We start from the raw sequence: 20,834 nt of genomic DNA, 5'->3' as shown, positions 1-20,834 counted from the left end.
ACGTGAAAGACACAGTATATAGATTTCTTGCAAGATCTGTTTGAGTCAAAAAGCAAGTAGAAAGAGAAAAGGAGATAAAGTGATTAGAAAAAAAGTAATTAATGCAGCAAAGGACAAAATGATCTTAAGAAAATACTGCTTTCAAAATAGGAAGTCTAAATGTAAATTGTCTAAAGCAAGAGAGTCGGCAAAAAATGTTGCTAGATTTTCTAAAACAAGTAACCTGGACATTTTGTGCATCTAGGGGAGGCACAAAAAGGGACTACGAATGTGAAGCTACTTTAAGAGAAAGGTTATCAGTTGTATCAGTAGACCTGGGACTTCACAACGATTTTGTTCTTCGAAGAAGAAGAAGTGCTTAAAGAATAAATAAAATGAGCTTAAAGTGTGAAACAGATGGGGAAGTGGGTAATCACACTGGTAAAAATACAGGTATCATTTAGAAATTTAAACAAATGAAAATATAGCAAAACACGGGTAATATTTTTAAAAAGACAGCAGATAAAAACGCAAGCTTTAATAATGAAAAATCCAATTATTTCAGCGTCATATCTGGAAAACCTTTAACACAAAAAAAGTGAGAAGAAACTATCCTGCACTAAACATAATAAAAACATAGATAATAGTGCAAACGCTATACAAAAGGGAAAGTAACAAAGAAAAATCACACTATTTTGGTCTTTTAGTACGGTATAAAAGTTTTTCGCTACATTATGGCACAATTATTTTGAAAAACGTTAAAAAGTGCTCAAAAGGGTGAACCTAGAAGGATACCTTGAACTATCGAACATCTCACTGCAGAATCAGTAATGGTATTGGTGATATCGACTGTGCATTACAGAAGAAAGACGTCAAATACAAAAGCAAGAGAGAAGAAAAAAGGGGCATCATACATGTGTATTGAGGCCAGAGGGCCAAGCAGTATATTTAGGATTTACTGCAACCTAGATCTAATAAAAATGTGTCAAAGCTTAAATTGGTCCTCTCAAATTTGAGCCAGAAAGCGTCGTTCCCTGAACCCCCCAAAAACAAGCGTCTTGGATATGAAATCCAAATCGGCTGTGATAAATAAAAGTAAGACATACACCATTTTTGTAACTTTTCAGGAGAGCCAAAAAACAGAAAAAAGTTTGTTGGTTGTGGTCACTTTTAAGGATGAAACTAATGGTGACAAAGGGAACATATTCTAAACCAAATTTTTATGTCCTTTTCAGTGGTATAAATTCAATTGAAATATTCCTAGCGAATTCAAATTTATTCCATTTTATGACGTATATCCTCTTTTTCCTATAGAGTAAGTTATTCTTCTTCTGTCAAAGCATTCTGAGTGAATTCAAAATTAATTCATTTTTGGCGTATGTCTCCTTTTTTCTTGACAAGAAAGAAGACAAATGCCATAATAGCTTCATAAGATAATCCTCTTCAAACAACACTGCGGTATGTCTCTATTTTATTTTTGTAACAGTACAAGATAGTACAATTCTAACTACACCATTCGATTCCTCGTTCTAAGTTTACCCACGACACGTACATAAATCATTTCCCACCAAAATGACATATATCGCATTTTTAATTATCACAGCCAAAATATATTACATGAGGAACAGATTAGAGGAAAAATTTAAAGCATAGTAAAAGAACTGCATGAATCGGGGGAAGCTTGCGTGGAAAGAACAGACGCAGGTCAGTTCTGGACTCAGTTTATTTTTTTCTTTTTTAAAGGTATTTTATTAGAAATCTTTAAAAGCAACAGAAAATGGATAAAAAAAACCCTCAAAAACTCTACCTATGCTGGGTGTTATCGGGTCTAAGGGAGGAAATGAATCATGGCCCAAGTATCTGACACGAATATGATGAAGTCAAACGTTCAAAAGAAGAATAGAAGTTGAAAACTTGCAACATTACAAGAGTTAGGAACAGACAGTGGTTTCATAAGTCAGTTTTTCGTACATAACCCAATTTGCAATTGAAATTTACCCGAAGGAGAATTAAAACTTGGCAAAAATTTATTTTTGGATTCAATATAAAAGACTGATATTTATTTTAGCGAAGATATTTATATTCGGGGAAAATTTCTCTCGATTTTGGTTATGGTTCATTGGAATACTTAAAACTTAATTTCTAACATAACTACTTTCTTTTCAAAACACAAGACTTAAATGAGATATTGCGGAATGGGTAATTGTTGTTTGCATTAATAATTTGCTTTTGTTCCATGAGGTTGTACAATCATGCAAGGACACTCTTTCATTCGCTCCACTACACGTCTTTTGCAACATTAATACAGGAATTAATTCTCTCCTTTTTAGCGGTATTTTTTATTATTCAAATAGCTTGCTATTTCCTATCATTATTAACTTTTTCACTCTTAAATATTTAATATTGGTTGAAATATATATCTTAAATTAGCTTCTGGTGAATGGTCTATCAATCAGAATCTTTTTCGTAGATTATTTTATTTTTATTTTCATTACCTGACCACAAGAACTGGTTGTGTCAATAGCCCCAGAGCTATACAAAAGTCACGCTGGTCGACGAAAACAGAGTTACTGAAATTCCAGAAATAGCCACAAACCAAGAGCAAACACTACAAGAAACTGTTTCCATTAATAAGAGTCTAAAGAACTCCTACTAGGATATACAACAGCAAATTACTTCAGTTTCTAGGCTACAAAACAGGCTACAGAAAAAAATATACCCGACAATAAGTAAAAAAATCGTTAGAGATGAAGCAGAAGCGACATACCCACTAAAAACAACAACAAAGCGTTGGCAGGGGTCCTTGGGTTTAACTATGAATATTAAAAGCTTAAGTGGAGTGAAATCAGGGTCGTACCCAGGAGATGGGAGGTTCAGGGGTTTGAACCCCCCCCCCCCCCAAAAAAAAATGTTTGTCCAACTAGTAAGATCAAATATGATCAAAATGAAAAGTGTACCATTGGAACAGCATGGTCAAAAGCTTCTTTTTTGACCTTGAAAGGGAAATTACAGTCCCCCTCCTTGAAAAACAAGGAAAATCACTTTTTTTGCATCGGTAGCACTGATCCGTCTCCTTTTTTTCTGTTTTTTTCCAGGCCTAGCGGGTTACCAGAACATCATAGAGAGATGCTTAATGGCTCATTCAAAAGTTATTTCTAATATCTACGTGCTTTTTATGAATTCCACCATGTGCAAGTGCCATATGGCACTTTTTGTACCATTTCTCAAGAGGTGGCATTAGCAGGTTACCAGAACATCATAGAGAGATGCTTAAATGGCTCATTCAAAATCTATTTCTAATATCTACGTGCTTTTTATGAATTCCACCATGTGCAAGTGCCATATGGCACTAAAATGGCGCTTTTTGTACCATTTCTCAAGGGTTGTTATTAGCAGGTTACCAGAACATCGTAGACATATTTTTTATAGCTCATATAAAAGATATTGCTCATATTTACGTTCTTCCCATGAAATCCACCATCTGCAAGTTCCAAATGGCACTTTTTGTGCAATGTCTCAAGTGAAAAAACTGGGGCTATTAGGCTAGCAGAACTTATAAGAGTTTATATTTAATGGCTTATTTGAAGCTATTGTTCATATCTACGTGCTTTTTTTTATCAATTCTACCATTCGTAATTGTGATATAGCACTGAAAACAACACTTTTGGTGCCACTGCTTAAGTGGAAAAGCTCTGAAGTACAAAACAGGCGCTATTGTAATAGTTATGTTCCAGAACCCTTAACTGGAGGCTTACAAGAACCCCTCCCGTACACTCCCTCTCCCAGCACCCTTAGTAAATTTTATAAATCTTCTGCTCATCAGTAAGCTACTGAAACATTAGCAGGTTACTAAACCATCGTAGATAGATGTTTAATGGCTCAATTAAAAGCTATTGCTTATATTTACTAGGTTTTTACAAATTCTACAATCTATTAGATTTCAATGTTAACAAGTTTCTGGGGAGAATTTGCAATAGACCCTGTGTCATGGTTGAAGCATTAGCTGCAACCTAGTAAAAAGTGAACCACAGCCCACAGCAACTACAAGTTAAAAAACATTAAAACGGTCTTTTTCTTTCTTTTTTTTCCAGGCCTAGCGGGTTACTAGATCATCATAGAGAGAAGCTTAAGAGCTCGTTCAAAAGCTATTTCTCATATATACGTGGTTTATATAAATTCCGCCATCTGCATTTGCCATATGGCACGAAAACGACGCTTTTTTTGCCGTTTCTCAAGGGGTGGGGCTTACCAGAACATCATAGATAGATTTTTGATAGTTTATATAAGAAATATATTTACGTTCTTTCTATAAATTCCACCATCTGAAAGTTTCAAATGGCACTAAAAACGGCACTTTTAGTCCCATGTCTCAAGTGGAAAAGCTGGGACTAGTGGGCTACCAGAACTTTTTAGAGTGATGTTTAATGGCTCATTTGAAAACTTTTATTCATATTTACGCGCTTTTTATTAATTCTACCATTCGTAAGTAGTGAGCACTGACAACAACACTTTGGTGCCACTTCTTAAATGGAAAATCTTGGAAGTATACAACAGTACCATTGTAATAATTATGGTCCAAAACCCTTAACTGGAGGTTTGCAAGATCACCTCCCGCATGTTCTTCCTCCAGGCCCCCTTAATAAGCTACGCAATTAAAGTCCTACAAACACTAATATATTCAATTACATTATTAGAGGCGTGGATCACTTAGTGCAGCGTTGGACTTCAGATTAGATTATCATGCGTTCGATTTCAGGTTGGATTTTTTTTTTTTCAATCATGGTTTGTCCCTTCTTTTTATTACTTTTCAGATAATCCACTATTTTTGCAAATGGTATGCACTCATTTCTTAAAGCATATCCCGGGAAGGTTTATTTTATACCTATTAATCATATCTACGTGCTTTTTATCAATATTATCATCCATAAGTGCCATATAGCACTAAAAATGGCATTTTTGGTGCCACTTCTTAAGTGGAAGAGTTTGGAAGCATAAAACGGCACTATTGCAATAATTTTGGTCTAAAGCTCTTAACTCCAGTACCCTCTTAGTAAGTTTTATAAATCACCTACTTATCTTAAAAGTAAAAGATTATTGCAAAAACAAATGAACTAAAACTAAAAACTTTTCAACTAGAAATTAAACAAAAATTTAGCTTGAATGATCAACAGTTTTGAATTGAACCTTCAAACTTCAATCTGCGATGAAGCCTGTGCGCTAGTTTTGATGGCAGTAACTGAGGGGAAAAATCGTCCTTGCCCCCTTTGTTTTATGGTCCTTGCTAAGTTTTGAAAAACACCCATTTTTGGTCATTTCATTGGAAAAGGTAAATTTTTCCTTTGAAAAAAATGGGGGAAACAACCGAAAAAGCACTTTGTGGGAATGTGCTATCAAGTCAAATTTATAAAAAGAGATTAGGTATAAATATAAGCTTTTAAATGAGCCCTTAAAAAGCATTCTTTTGTTACAGTAGCTTTCTAGTTTCTGCTAGTCAGTAGGCGATTCATAAAGCCGTCTTCATTATGGCTTTTTCAGGCAAAGTCAGCCGAGTAAAAGTAGCTTTTGATCATCAAAAAACAAACTTTCCCGAAAAACATGTATTGTTTTGTGAAGTTTGGATAATGTACTTTATGTTATAGACTGAAAATTTTTCGTAGCTGTCAAGATTGTTACAGTATTTTCTAGAGGTGTCTTATCTTCTCTAGATCGGTAATTTAAAAATTATTTTAAAATAAGTTTTCAACTGAAACTAAGGAGTGACATTAAAACTTAAAACAAGCATACATTACTCCGTATAAATAAAAAAGATGATAGCAGCGTTGTTTCTACATTAAATTTTAATCAAAAACGGAGAAAGATTAATTTAAAAAAAACTAAGTTTTTCTGAGGGACGTAAAGAGCAAAGTTGAAGCTTGAAACAAACAAAAATTATTACTTCACAGCCTATCTAATGTATATCAATAAAACTAATACAGATAAACAAACTAATTATGTTTCCCTATGTTTCTAGGATTATAGAAAATTAGCACTTTACTGAAAACACAAAATAACATAGAAGTTTTGGTACAATGAAAGCAAACCAATTAAAGATACTTTTTACAGAATAAAAATATTATCAATCTCTTTTAAGATAAAGCAACAATCAATTTTAGGATTACTGTTTTATTTTATTTTTTCCGTTTAATATGGTATCATTTCTGCACAATGGCTCAGTTCAATGGCTAGCTCTGGTTTTGGTTCTGAAAAGGACAAGTCCTGATTAGTTTGTACACAAGTTCGAAGTAAAACCATCTTGATAGTATTAGGACTATAGACTAGTTTTAGAATTTGTATCATAGTTTGAAATTCACTGCTGTATAGGAGAAATAACCAGATTTCCAGAGTTCATATCATGTCTTATTTGATCCTCTTTTCAAGTAATACTAAAGCATATTTATTACAATTTAAGATTGTATATTACTCACTGTTAGTATTAAAGGTTGCGAGACGAAAATACAGCCTGATAAATCAGTCAACCATTTCTGTATGCTGTTGAGTTAATTTATGGCTATCAAAAAAATATTTAATTTTACACAAATATTTTTAAGCTGATTTTAGTTGTATACTGAAAGTTACTGATGTCACAACTGGTGTAAGACTATGGAAAGCTTTACAGTTTAGTTTATTGTTGTCAGGCTACGTACTCACTTTTGACTCCAAAGCCAATATTCCTGTTTCTTATACTTCGACTTTTGTGTTTTCAGTAAAGCGCTAGTTTTCTATTATCCTAGAAACATAGAGAAACATAATGTGTTTGTTTATCTGTGTTAGTTTTATTGATATACATTAGATAGGCTGTGAAGTAATAATTTGTGTCTGTTTTTAAGTTTCAACTTCGCACTTTACTTCCCTCGGAAAAACTTATTTTTTTAAAATTAATAAGTATCAGCGTATGGTCTAAAGATCCGGAAAAACAGTGCAGCAAAAAGAATGACGGAAAACCAGTAGGGAGAACAAAAAGAGGGAAAGACAATCAATTCTTGACGCTTCTCAGAGCTTCCATCCTTAGCAAAAAAGAACAATTGAAAATGTATTAGATTGAAATCTACATGCCCTATTTTGCGTACACATAGTGAAGCGATATGACTCCCTAATATCATTGATTTTGTGGACATTAGAGCGATGTTCAGTCAATAATTACTCAGCCCAGAAAAAGTATTTTTTTAAAAAGATTTCGGAAAAGTTGTATATGTCAATACAAATTGTGTGACGCTGTTATTTTACATTGTTTCTATTGTCAAATTACATAAAAACCTTAGCCAATACATCAATAGAGCTATGCGGAGATTTGTTTGAACAAAGAGACTTCAAAGTTAAAGTCCAAAATACAATATTTCCCTGTCAAGCCTGGTGGAGTCTAGGTGCCACACTCCAGAGTAATATGCATGTCACTCTTCCTCAGAAATATTGGTGAAATTGTGTAAAAATAGGAAAAAAAGTAGACAAAAATCTAAGCCTTCTGTGGTGGATAGTCAGCCCTGAGGCACACAAGAGAGTTGGGAAGACTGAGAAGCAAATTCGGAAAAGGAAAACTAAAGAAAGTATCGAAAATCGTTTTCAAAAGTTACGAACAACTATATCATAGGGCAAGAGAAAAGAAAACGTTCCTTGATAAACAGATGCCTTTAAAAAAAATCCAGTGAGTTGCTATTTAGTTACAAACAAAAGGAGTTTGTGTAATGTAGGGTTCATGAAATCCCATGCTTTAGTAAAACAATTAGTCACTTATTGGAAACATAAACGTAGCCTTGTTTAGACCCCGGGACCGCGCCGGTGGATCGACTGAACGCCGCCGACGTGCGGTCGGGTCTAACACCGCCGATGTGTCGTAACACCACCCACGCGCCGCAGGCGCGCCGCCACTTGCAGAGGCGGTGGCGTTCGGTCGACTTTAAATTGATTTTGAAGCAATTCTTTATTGCGTCAACCACAAAGTCGGAGCTTTTCCTTCTCGTGTGGTTTGTATTTCGATTTTCCTGATTAGAAATCTAGCAGGGCTTGTACTATCCCCGAATTTTTGGGTATTTCCCCAAAAGTCTATGCGTCACCAGGAAAAAAAAATTGGTTCCCCGAAAATCACGCAATCACGGTGCCACCCCAAGCGATTTATCACCAGTGACTTTCCCTGCCAAATATTACTTTGCATACCATAATTCTTCACTACTCTCTTGTCCATTTATTACTTTGCGTCTCTTTTGTTACTTTGCGTAAAAACCAAACAGATGCAATATGCAATTGCAAATATTGCAATATACACAGTTCTTCATATGTTGACAAAAAAAAGTATCGTCTTTATGAAATGAGTTTAAATCATTCCGAATGCAATTTCCCAATCGCTATTTCTTACATCATTCGTAGTCAAGAAATTTATTTTCAAGTTGAATAGAATTATAGAACGCATTCACTACTATACAGCTTCAGCCTTCAGTTGTATTTTGAAATTGACAGCCGACAAATTGTTTCTACAGATGAATTGTAAGTTTGCAGATTTTTTTTTTTTGCTATTTTTATATAAGATTTTATTAATTTTTAATTCTCAATTGTTGAACGCCTTATAGAAAATCAAATCTTCTTTCTAAAACATTTTTACTCCCCCCCCCCAAAAAAAAAACCTTCTATTGAGACAAAATTTATCTATAGCCTAAGCTATTTACAAGGTTGGAGAATTAAAGATTGAACCGGAAGTTACCCCAAACATATGAGTCATAAATAAATTGTAAATTATTGCCAATAGGGGGCTATCATTTTTAAATGATAAAACCTCATTTTTTTTTATTTAAAGTAGGGATACAAAAAAGATAATTATTTTTTTCATTTAAAGTGGAGACAGAAGAAAATGATATCAAGCTCCCTGGGAAACCATTGAAATATTTTGATAGACCCAGGGCCCTCCATTAGGACTTGTTCATTATCTTGGGTATTTTGCGATTTCTCATAGGCTTCTGGCCTAATTTGGCTTTTGTGTGTGCTCCCTTTTAATCAGATTCTTTGGATCTTATTGAATGCCACGGTGAATCTATGACTCAGTTTTCCAATAATTTGAAGTATATCTGAATAATTTCGACATCTTATTGTTGTCTATGTACCCCTTTACTCATACCCTCAATTTTTTCAATTTTTTTTTTTTTTATTGAAAGCAGGGATGCCAAAAAGTTGAAAAGTTGACAAAAATTAACAAGATTTTCGTGAGTTATACTTGATACGGCACTTGCACGGTTTTATCGTCCAAAGGGAGAGGGACATATGTGTCCAACCCGTTTTTTCTTTTTGATGAAACGGTTTTACTTTGAAAATATTCATTCATAAGTACCAGGCAGATCCATACTAAAACGAATTCGTGTGACGAGAGCGATATCGATATCCCACCTAACTTTGCGCTCGAGTGACAATGGCGCCTTTGGTCCAGTGCCCAAGTTACATTAAAAGGCCAGGTCATAATAAAAGCTTTCAATTTCGGAGGTTCAAGGAGGAGTCTTTGACAGTCTTATGACCTCAGGGTACTAGATGTTGCAACGTTCTTACGCATCTACAGTGGTTTAAAAAATTCGATCACCCCACAAATGATTACCAAAAATATGCACAAATACAACAAATATAACATTTGGAATACACTTTTTTCAAAGCTTTGAAGAAAAGCAAAAAAGGCTAAATAGCCCTAACTACACTTGAAAGCTATTTTAAAATGAAACTATTTGGGGATTTCCATGGAAATGACCATAGCAGAAGCTTGGAGCCTGGGTGGGGATCAAAGAGGAGTCTTTCAGTATTTTGACCACAGGTGACTTATTGTTGCGACTTTCTCAAATTTGGTAATTTTTGTGAGCATTTGGAAATCAAAGCTTAAACTCAATAACTGATACTAAGTGTCCTAACATTTTGCTTGGATTAAAAGTGACGAACTAGGACGAAAACCTCAACATCTTTCTGGATCTACTTCAGTCTGCGTATTATTTCATTTAATTCCATTTAAAACGGACGAGCTTTTCATTTTTTACCTAAGAAAATAGCTGGCACTTCATTTTTCTTCATACCGAATAAACCATTAAGTGGTTTTTGCTTCATTGTAATTGAAGTGTTCTCATGTGAAGTGTTGATCATGTATTTTTCAATTTGATAAATTTACTCCTTTTAGATATAGTTTATAATTTGACTGATATTAGGTATTTATCAGTTTATAATTTGGAATGAATCCCCAAAAGAAAAAATAAATAATATCCAAAAGAGCAGCCAAAACCAATAAAAAAGCAGCAGTTCAGCGTTAGCCTACATGACATATATTCTATAAAGAAGCCAAAAAAAACTTTAAAATGTATTTTTTTAATTGTTATTAAAAACCAGTTTTTAATACAAGAAGGCTTTTCAGAATCCAAAAGAGCAAAAAAAAAAAAAAAAAAACAATCAGTCGCCCATTTCAACTTTTTAAAGGTGATAAAACAGATATAGGCAAAGGGCATTATGAAAAAATTAAGCTTCTAAGCTCAAAGTTACATTCAAAATTTTTACCCAGATAGGCTAACTGACGAATTTTGTGATACGGTATTTGAAGTTTTGTAGGCAGTAATGCTCGATGAAAAAAACTACTAATTTTGATAATTAGTTATGTTAAGAATACATAGCTAATAGATACTTCAACTACTCGTATTATGCAAGGGTTCTGAAACGCCACAGCCATTTCGTTTCTACCAGATTTCTTCTTCTCTTGATGAATAACGAAGAAGACCAGTTTCCAGCCAGCGACTTGTGAATTTTTGAACTCACGAATAGGCTCGAATCTGTTGTAAATTTAAGCTGTGATTTGAGAAAGACTGATAAAAACATTAGTGTTTGCGGTCAACATTAATCGCACCGGCGGCGTGCCGCCGACATCTTACCGGTGGCGCGGCGCGCTGTTTTTGGCTCCGCCGCCGGTCTTCCCTCATCGGCGCGGCACCGGGGTCTAGTCTTGTTCAATGTTTGCAGATGGAGTGATTGACGGACTGATACACGAGTTGATTCATCACTGCTCGAACAGCAGATTAACTATGAGACAATTAGAAATACCAGAAAGTGAGGGAGTGAATACGAGGTCTGTAGAAGAAATGAAGACACCTCTATAGCCATTTTTCTTTGTCAAAGACAAATCAAAAGAGAATGCGTTGTGTTTATAAGTGACAAATGTTAACATACATGTGTAAAAAATACCTAAACAAAAAAAGGGGAATGAAGATTCCTTCGGCGAACGCTTGGATTGAAAGTTGTGTGGAAGATTTGAGGAAGAGTTTAATATGAAGAGAGAGACGTGGAAAGAATGAGTAAAATTGTTTTTTACAACGGAAATATTAAAATAAGGATTACAACTTGTAAATAGTAACATAATACAGGCATTGAGATAAACTTGAAAAAAAAGGATTGCTTTAAAAATTTTTATCGTTGTTGCTTATTCTTTGAACTTCGTATAGCCAAAAAGTACTAAGAAGAATTTGACAATCTAATTATAAGTAATTCAAAAGAGGAACATAATGGATCGTCTAGGATATTGCAAAGGTGCAAAATTCTACCACGCTTAGTTTTGATAAGGGTTGTGAGAAGATTGGATGGATGATTGATGTTGTATAGTTGATGGAGAAAAATTAGGCCTTAAAAAAATAAATTAGTTTTCATATACTATGGAAATACGTTCATGGTGAGAGAGGTGCCCAATAGCGTAAATTGAAGTAGCATAGTTTACCATGTTTTAGCTAATTATTTTTGGAAACCAAAACTTTAATAAAAATTAACTGAACATTTGATGTTAGTTTAGGAGACATTAAAATTAACATAAATTGAAGCAAAACGTATTATTATGTCACCAAGTGGCGAGAAGGTGTTGTTTTTAATCTAAACGAATATTTTAGAAAATAAAACTTCAAATGCTCGAATGCAGATCATTAGGATGGTTGGCTACCTTTCACAAGGATAAGCACTATCAATCGTTTGCAATTTTTCGTTGAATTTTTTGTTGTAGCTGCTGCTAGTTATAACAATTTATTTTTTGTTTGACTTGTAAAAACTCAGGAAGGGGTTTAACTTTTAAAATGCCGCGAGTTTGGAAAGCATTGAAGATACCGTGAGTTTGATTCAACAAAGTCCCACAATACATCTGAATTTCAGATGACATGAGAGGCGGAATAATGTCCATTCTTATGCAGCAAGTTCAAGTTAAATTCATAATTCTTAACTTTGAGCGAAAGGACTAAATGGTAGTCCATATACCCTTACATAAATTTTAGAACTGGAACTTTGTACAGAAGATCAGAAAAAAATCATGTGAGTGATCTTATATTTATGAGCAAACTTCAACAGCATAAATTAACATTAGGGCACATTTCAAGAGCATAGATCAACAATTCCAGAAAATTAACAAAATAAACCATCAAATGAGACAAGATCAAGAAGGCAACCTGAAAATGTATATTCACGATGGGTGAAAATAAACAACCTAGACCGTCAAAAGTAACCAGACAAACCCAAGCAGCTAAAGCAAAGGACATTGAAAACATATTTGAAGTAATGATAAACAAAAATGAAAAACAAAAAAATTTACAGTTAGAATACTCGCAAAAACGACAATTACAACAAGTTAAAACAAAAGTGAAGAACGAAGAAATATACGATTACAAGAAATGTGATAGGCAGGATGAGAACGAATCAAAAATCAAACTAAAGAACAAAGAAGGCCTTTTTAGGAGTTTCATAGTACCTAGAGAACAAAAACGTTACATAACCATTGCTCAAAATGAATAAACTGACCCATCAAATGAGACAAGATCAAGAGGACGACCTGAGAAATATAAATTCACTGGTAAAAATGAACAACCTAGATCATCAAATGTGACAAGACCAATCTGAGCAGCTAAGGTACAGGGCATTGAAAAACGTCTGAAGAAATGATAAACGATAACACATAATGAAAAACAAAGAACTATGTGATTAGAATACTTAAGAAAACGACAATTACAACGAGTCAGAAACGAAACTGAATAACAAAGAAATATACCGATAAATGATAAGTGGCAGTAAAATTACCACGAGTCAAAAACAAAAGTTTAGGACAAGAAAAAATGCGGTAACAATACATGCCACAACGAGGATCAGATCGAATAAAATATGAAAATGAAGAAAAAAGAAATATATGGTTAGAAGACACGTAACAGCAAGGACAAAGAAATGTGCACTTAGAAGATAAGCTGCAGCGATAATTACAAGCGACAGTGAGGATCAGAATATGTTAAAATGAAGGTGAAGAACAAAGAATGGGGTAGTTAGCAGAAAACGAAAGTGAGTACCGTATTGGAACTTTTCAAAGATAAAAGGAAAGAACAAGGAATTGTGTTTTTAGAAGACAAGCGAAAGCGAGGGGCGAAAAATTGATAACACAACTAGAAATTAATTGACACATAAGTAAGAGACGTTGTGATTGATTTTGTACAAATAAATTGTGAGACATTGATTTTATTTCTCCGTTTATCGGGTTCTTTTCATTTTAAAAAATACAAAATCAAATTGAATTTTTATTTTTCCTTATTTCACATTATCATATAATAGTCAAGGATAAATCTCCCGAACGGCCATATTTCTATAGTAAATTATTTACTTAAAATAAAAGAACTTTATATAACGTAACTGATAGATTGATCTCCAGTACTTACTCTTTTCACCATACCTGACGGGAAAGGTTGTTCTTTTTGAGAATTAGTATTTCTTTGTTTACTCAAGGTAAGTAAAAACGTATCCAGTCCGTCAAAAGAAAGTTGTAAATAATAGCATTGTGTCCAAAATCTTGTCCATTCACAGGTGTAAGAATTTAAAAGATCTTCCTCATCCTGATGCTGAAGTATCCTCTACAAATAAAAATTTATACGAGAGAGATATAGATTTTTTCTTAGTAGGAGGGGGGGGGGGAGAAAAATGTATATTTTGCCAACCTCCGACACACTGTGAGCATTACAATTTCCGTTTAGAAAGAAAGGTGAATTCATTTTCCTATATAATAACAATAACCATTTCTATTACATTTATAGCATTTACTAAAAAGGCTGTTTTTATCAACTCAAAATTTACTTCCCGAACTTTTGAAAGATGCAAGATATTAAAAATTGAAAAAGAACTTAACTCTTTCAAATATGGCCAATGCCCTAAGCCTAGTTGAATGGAAGAGGGTAAATATAATAGAACGTGAGTAGTGGCGGGAAAATTTACACAGAAGTGGCACCTGAGGCTCTGTTTGCATATACCCTAAACCTCATTTACATATTCCATAAACCTTATTTACATATACCATAAACCTCATTTCCTGTCAGGACAGGAAATGAGTCTTTGTACTCATTTCCTGTCAGGACATGATTAACATATATTCGACCTTCACTGAATAAGAGAAATGACCAGTTATTATAATACCTAATATTCAGTAATCACATGACAATTATATAAATTACTTTTTATTTGGGCTGAATGAAAGTGGTCTTATGACACGCGGTTGGGTAAAGTAAACCGGACACATTTTATAATATGAACCAAATATTAATAAATCAAAACGCGACAAATCTGCTACCCCTTGTTCATGACAAGCGCTTCGGTAAAGTAAACCGGCGAACTTATGTTCCCCAATGAATCAATTGCTATGGCATTTTTTGGAGGAAACTTATGGTCATTCATGTCCCACCTCCATGGGACCCCAAATATGCCTCCCCATCTTCCCTATTTTTTACTTAGAATTTGTTTTGGGACTTAAAATTTTTTCGGGGACTCAGAATTCTTTGGACTTAGAACTTTTTGGAACTCTGAATTTTTTTTTTAGACTTAAAATTTTGGGAATTAGATTTTTGGATAAAAAAAACATAAGAAAAAAAGGGATATCAGATTTGTCGCTTTTTGATTAATTAACATGCGGTTCGTATTTTAAAATAAGTCTGGTTTACTTTAACCAAGTGCGTGTCATAAGACCAGTTTCATTCAACCAAAAAAAAAAAATTATTCATATAATTCTGATGGGATTACTGAGCAATAATATTATAATAATCAGTCATTCCTCTTATTCAGTGAAGGTAGAATATATGTTAATCATGTCCTAAACGGAATATGATGCTAATGAGGTTTATGGTATATGCAAACGAGGTTTAGGGTATATGCAAATAGAGCCTCAGGCACCCCTTCTGTGTAAATTAACCCACCGCTACTACCGTGAACCATAAAGTTTACAAGATATTTACGAATATTACAATTACAATATAAAACACAAGAATAAAATCAGAAAGGGCAAAATCAGAAATGGATTTATCATTCTTTCTTACAAAATAGTGTTCTTTTCAGGAATGAAGAAGGATACAAAGACTATTTGAATTGGTGTTTTTTTCCTTAAAGTACGACTTTTCTAGGTTTTCTTTTGGCCGACTGGTTACCCACTCTCACAAATCATGCACACCCAATAGCACGTTCCAAGCTTGGCGGAACTGTGCCAAGCGTGATGGAACTAATTCCAGAATTTTACGTTGATTTTCGTCCATGAAATTCTCCCAATTTGAAAATGTTAGTAAATTTCCCTAAAGTTAAACTTCGCAAAGCTTGCCAGAACTTTTTTTTCCACATTGCCTCGCTGTTAACATTAAGAGGTAAAACGAAGACCAGAGGAGTTTTTGAGAATTTTCATAGATCATTTTTTTCTGAATGATATTCTAATGCCATTGGAAAGAACGACCATTGAATGCCTAGGTGTTTAGACTAAGATGTGGAGCCAAGACCAAAGGAGTTTTTTTTTAGATTTTTCTTAAGCCAGAGTTTATTTTTTTTTAATGAAATTCTAATAGCATGGGAAAGAACAACTATTGATTGCCTTGTTGTTTACGCTTATAGGTGAAACCAAGACCAGAGAGGTGAAAGCAAGACCAGGAGTTTTTTATTGAAATTCTTCATAGGGTAACAGATACAGTTAAAACTTGTGTATGACCCCTAGATCGAATAAGCGCCAGTCAGACAAATAAACGCACAAAGATAGACACAGAGACAAGTAAAGACCCACTCAGACTCACAGGCACAGAAAGAGACAAAAACAAATACAAACACACAGAGTCAGACGCACAGAAAAAGACACAGAGAGAAGCAAACACCCACCCAGAAACAGGGGCAGAGAGAGAGACACGAGCAAATAGTCACTCAGACAAACAGAGCAAACAGAGAGAGAAAAAGAGAGAGAGAGAGAGAAAGAGATAGATACGACCACTTGATCCATAAACCCTTATATGCCCCCTGGAAATAACTTACAACTTTTGAGCCCAGGATCGGGGGACTGTGACAACTCTAGAGGCATTGTTATATCATACATAAACAATTTTCAACAAAAAGGTTATCTCAAAATTTTAATCGAATTTATTTGGGGGAAAAGGGTCTCCTCCGAAGTTTAAGGAAGTACCCAATCAAAAGTCTTGGAATAAATACCTAATTTCCCAGGAACATTACTTACAACGCTTGCCCCCAGGTTCTGGCGAATTCTGTCAACTCCAGTTTAGATCTTTGATCTCTTATGAACAAAATGGCCATCTTAAAAAATCGATCGGATACATTTGGGGAAAAGAAGGCGTGAGCGGGAGGGGGGTAATTTTCTTCCGATAACTTTTGACTCTTAAAAAGGGAACTAAAACGGTCAATTTCTAATGATTTGAGTCTCCTCCGAAGTTTGTACGACCTTCGGAGGGTTCAATGCTTTATTATTCATTTATTATTTTTACCCAGAGGCACTCCGTATAGAAGGAGTTTATTTTTTTCCCGGACGCACTTCGTATGGAAGGTGTATGACCTTCGGGTTCCATAAAAACTTTAAAAGTCCCCGAGGCATAACTTGCCCCAAAGCTCTGGGGGTTGTGTCAGCCCTTAAGTTTTCGTTATCTGATCTTTGAGCTATTTTTAACAAAAAGACTATTTCAAAACTTTGATCAGATACATTTGCGGGAAAGAGGCAAGAGGGAGGGGGGACTAGTAGCCATCTGATTACTTTCAACTCTTAAAAAGGAAATCCACTAGAACTTCCAATGGAATGTGCCCCCTCCAAAGTTTAAACGACTACCCCTTCCATACAACGGGCCTCTGGAGAAAAAATTGTAAATAAATAAATAATAAGGAATTGAAGCCTTATGGCCTTTATTAACGTTGCCTCTGATCTTTAAACAAGCAACTGTGTATGTATCCATGCATAAATTTTTCCTTGCAAACGGTTCCATGTTTTCCCACCAATATTAATGGGGATTCTGTATGATGTATTGACGCTATCAAAGATTCATCATCACCTTGGGAAAAAATAATTTCCCCCCAAGCCACGCCCAATCTCAATCGGTTTTTTTTTGTACCAGAAAACTGTTATTCAGCTGTTTTAGTATATATATATATATATAGAGAGAGAGAGAAAAAAAAAAAAAAAAAAAAAAAAAAAAAAAAATCAAAAAAAAAAGAGATTAAAAGAGGAAAATAAATAATGAAAAAAAGAGAGAGAGAGAGAGAGAGAGAGAGAGAGAGAGACACACACACACACACACACACACACACACAACACACACACACACACACACACACACACACACACACACACACACACACACACACACACACACACACACACACACACACACACACACATATATATATATATAGTACCCAGAGCCCGATGGCTTCGCCACCAGGCCCCGGCACTCGGCAGGCTTTAATATAGATTCTCACAGTCGCTTGTCTTCTAAACGCACACATTTTGAGCCTTTACTTCATGTCAGGATGTCCAAAAGGACCTTAAACTAGAAGTGGTGCATTTGTAAAAATGTATTTTTTTTTTTTTTTATTAGACCTTTAACTTTTGCCTCGGCTTGTCTTTTGTCATCATGAAAGACATATCGCCGAACCTTTGTTTCTTTCAATTGCTCAGATGGTGGGACAAAAACTTCTTTTTCTTCCAACGATTTATCTAGTCAAGGTTTTTGATTTTCAAAGGCATGGAAGGCATCGACGACCACCTTTGTTTCTTCTAATTGTTCAGGTGGTGGGACAAAAACTTCGTGTTTTGTCTTGGCTTGTCTTTTGTCATTATGAAAAACGTATCACCGAACCTTTTGTTTCTTTTAATTGTTCAGTTGGTGGGACAAAACTTCTTTTTCTTCCAGTGATTTATCTAGTCCATATTTTGATTTTCAAACGTAGAGTAGGTATTGATGACCTTATCTATATTAAAATCCAAAACCCAATCATCATTGCTATCATTTTCAATTTGTTTGGTTCATTACACCTTGGCTTATCTTTTGTCATTATGAAATACGTGTTGTCGAACCTTTGTTTTCTAACAAAGCTATGGAGCACACAGCAGGCTTCTATACATAGATTATCACTGTCGGTTGTCTTCTAAATGCAGACAATTTGAGCCTTTTCTTGCTGTCATGACGTCCAAATGGACCTTAAACTTTTGTCTCAGCTTGTCTTTTGTCATTATGAAAGACATATCGCCGAACCTTTGTTTCTTTTAATTGTTCAGGTGGTGGTACAAAAAATTCTTCTTTTGCTTTGGCTTGTCTTTTGTCATTATGAAAGAAATATCGCCGAACCTTTCTTTCTTTTAATTGTTCAGTCGATAGGTAAAAACACTTTTTTCCAATGATTTTTATAGTCCAGGTTTTTGATTTTACAAGGTATGGAAGGTATCGACGACCACCTTTGTTTCTTTTAATTGTTCAAGTGGTGAGACAAAAACTTCTTCTTTTGCTTTGGTCTGTGTTTTGTCATTATGAAAGACATATCACCGAACCTTTGTTTCTTGTAATTGTTCAGACGGTGGGAAAAAACTCTTTTCTTCCAACAATTTATCCAGTCCATATTTTTGATTTTCAAAGCTATGGTAGGTATTGATTACCTTATCCATGACAAAATCCAAAACCCAACCATCATTGCTATCATTTTCAATTTGATTGCTTGGTTACAAATCGGCTTATTTTTCCTCATTATGAAATACATATCGCCGAACGTTAGTTTTTATTTAACAAAGGTACGATAGCCATTAATAACCTTATCCATGTCAAAACCTCAAACCAAATCATCATCGCTTTCATTTTTAATTTTGACACGTTTTGATTTTCACTGTCCAGGTTGATTGACATTGACTCCTGCTCTTCATTTTCATTTTTGACTCCCTCACTTGTTCGGTATCGTATGGCTTCTAACCGCATGTGTCTTTGCCCATCATTTTCATTTTTAACACAAACTCTAATTGTCGTTTTCGCATATCTTCTAACCGCTCGTGTCTTAGCTCTTCATTTTCATTTTTGACACATTTTTGGATAATGATTACTTCAGAAAATTTAGCAATGGCATTTGCTTTAGCTGCCCGTATTGGTGTTGTCGTAATTGATTGTCCAGGTTGTCAAATTTCACATCTTATCATGTTTGATAGTTCAGTTTTTGGTTCCAAAGAATCATCATTTATAGTAACTGCAACTGCAAATTTTCGTTTTTTGGGCCTTTCAACAGACATCATATTATATAAATAACTGTTGCATTGGACACTCAACAATCTTTTTTATGCTATGCATGACATCATATGCGAAAATACTTATATGATGTCATAAGAAATTGCTTATATGATGTAATAACATAGTACATGACGTCATTTGCCAAAAACCAAAATTAAGGATATTAACGATTTTTCTCAGACTTCTGACCTATCTAGATCAGTTTTTTATGCAAGAATACCCCAAGATGCCAATTTCCCGAAAAATATGGAGCTGTTTTTGATGACATACATACATAACCACTTGTCTTTTGTCATTATAAAATACATATTACCGAAACTTTTTTTTTTTTAAACAAAGGTATGGTAGGCGTTGATAACCTTATCCATGTCAAAATCCCAAACCCAATCCTCATCACTATCATTTTGAATTTTGTCATGTTTTGATACTTCTTGTCCAGGTTGGTCTTCATTTTCATTTTTGAATTTCTCAAATGCTCGGTGTCGCATGTCTTCTAACCGCCTGTACCTTTGCTTTTCATGTTTTACTCGCTCTCATGCTCGGTGTCGAATACCTTCTAACCGCGTATGTCTTTGTCTTTTCATTTTCATTTTTTAAACGCTCTAATTGTCGTTTTCGCGAATCTTCTAATCGCCCGTGTTTTTGCTCTTCATTTTCATTTTTAACACATTTTTTGTTTTTGATTACTTCAGACAATTTAGCAATGGCCTATGCTTAAGCTGCCGGTAAGGTGTTGTCGCAATTGCTGGTCCAAGTATTCATTTTTAGGCCTTCTTAACAGCTTTATTTAGTGGGTTACGTTCAAACCTATAAGCCTTATTCATGTATCGAGTTATTTTTATAAAAAACAAAAACAAAAAAACAAACTAATTTCAAAATTGTGAGGTATTTTACTAGTTTGAATTAAAACATGAAAATTGTAGCTCAGACACCATAAATATTTTTGCCAAACTTTCGCATGCATGAAAATCTCCTATTTTTCCACATAAGTGCGACTAGTGTGAATGACGTCATTCACATAAATATCTACCCCCCTAAATTAAGGCTCTTAACGAATTTTCTCAGACTTCTGACCTATCTAGATCGTTTTTTTAATGCCAGAATATCCCAAGATACCAATTTTCTTGGAAAAATATGGAGCTGTTTTTGAGAACATCGATATATATATATATACACACACACACACACACACACACACACACACACACACACACACACACACACACACACACACACACACACACACACACACACACACACACACACACACACACACACACACACACACACACACACACACACACA

General features: G+C 34.6%; 1 protein-coding gene across 1 annotated transcript in view; it reads right to left on the bottom strand.

Moving 5' to 3' along the window:
- The window catches only part of LOC148950238 (cullin-5-like), a 141,334-nt gene that overhangs the window by 98,504 nt on the left and 21,996 nt on the right, over positions 1–20,834 (bottom strand). The window contains exon 3 of the mRNA XM_089091519.1: positions 13,686–13,877. Coding sequence (XP_088947645.1) covers positions 13,686–13,877 — 192 coding nt within the window. The remainder of the gene's footprint in view (positions 1–13,685; positions 13,878–20,834) is intronic.

The sequence above is a fragment of the Artemia sp. Qi Xiang Cuo genome, chromosome 7 (assembly GCF_049724085.1).
Source record: "Artemia sp. Qi Xiang Cuo chromosome 7, ASM4972408v1, whole genome shotgun sequence".
In the NCBI taxonomy this organism is placed as follows: domain Eukaryota; kingdom Metazoa; phylum Arthropoda; class Branchiopoda; order Anostraca; family Artemiidae; genus Artemia; species Artemia sp. Qi Xiang Cuo.
The sequence above is the reverse complement of the archived record's forward strand: the minus strand, read 5'-3'. Positions and strand labels throughout refer to the sequence as shown.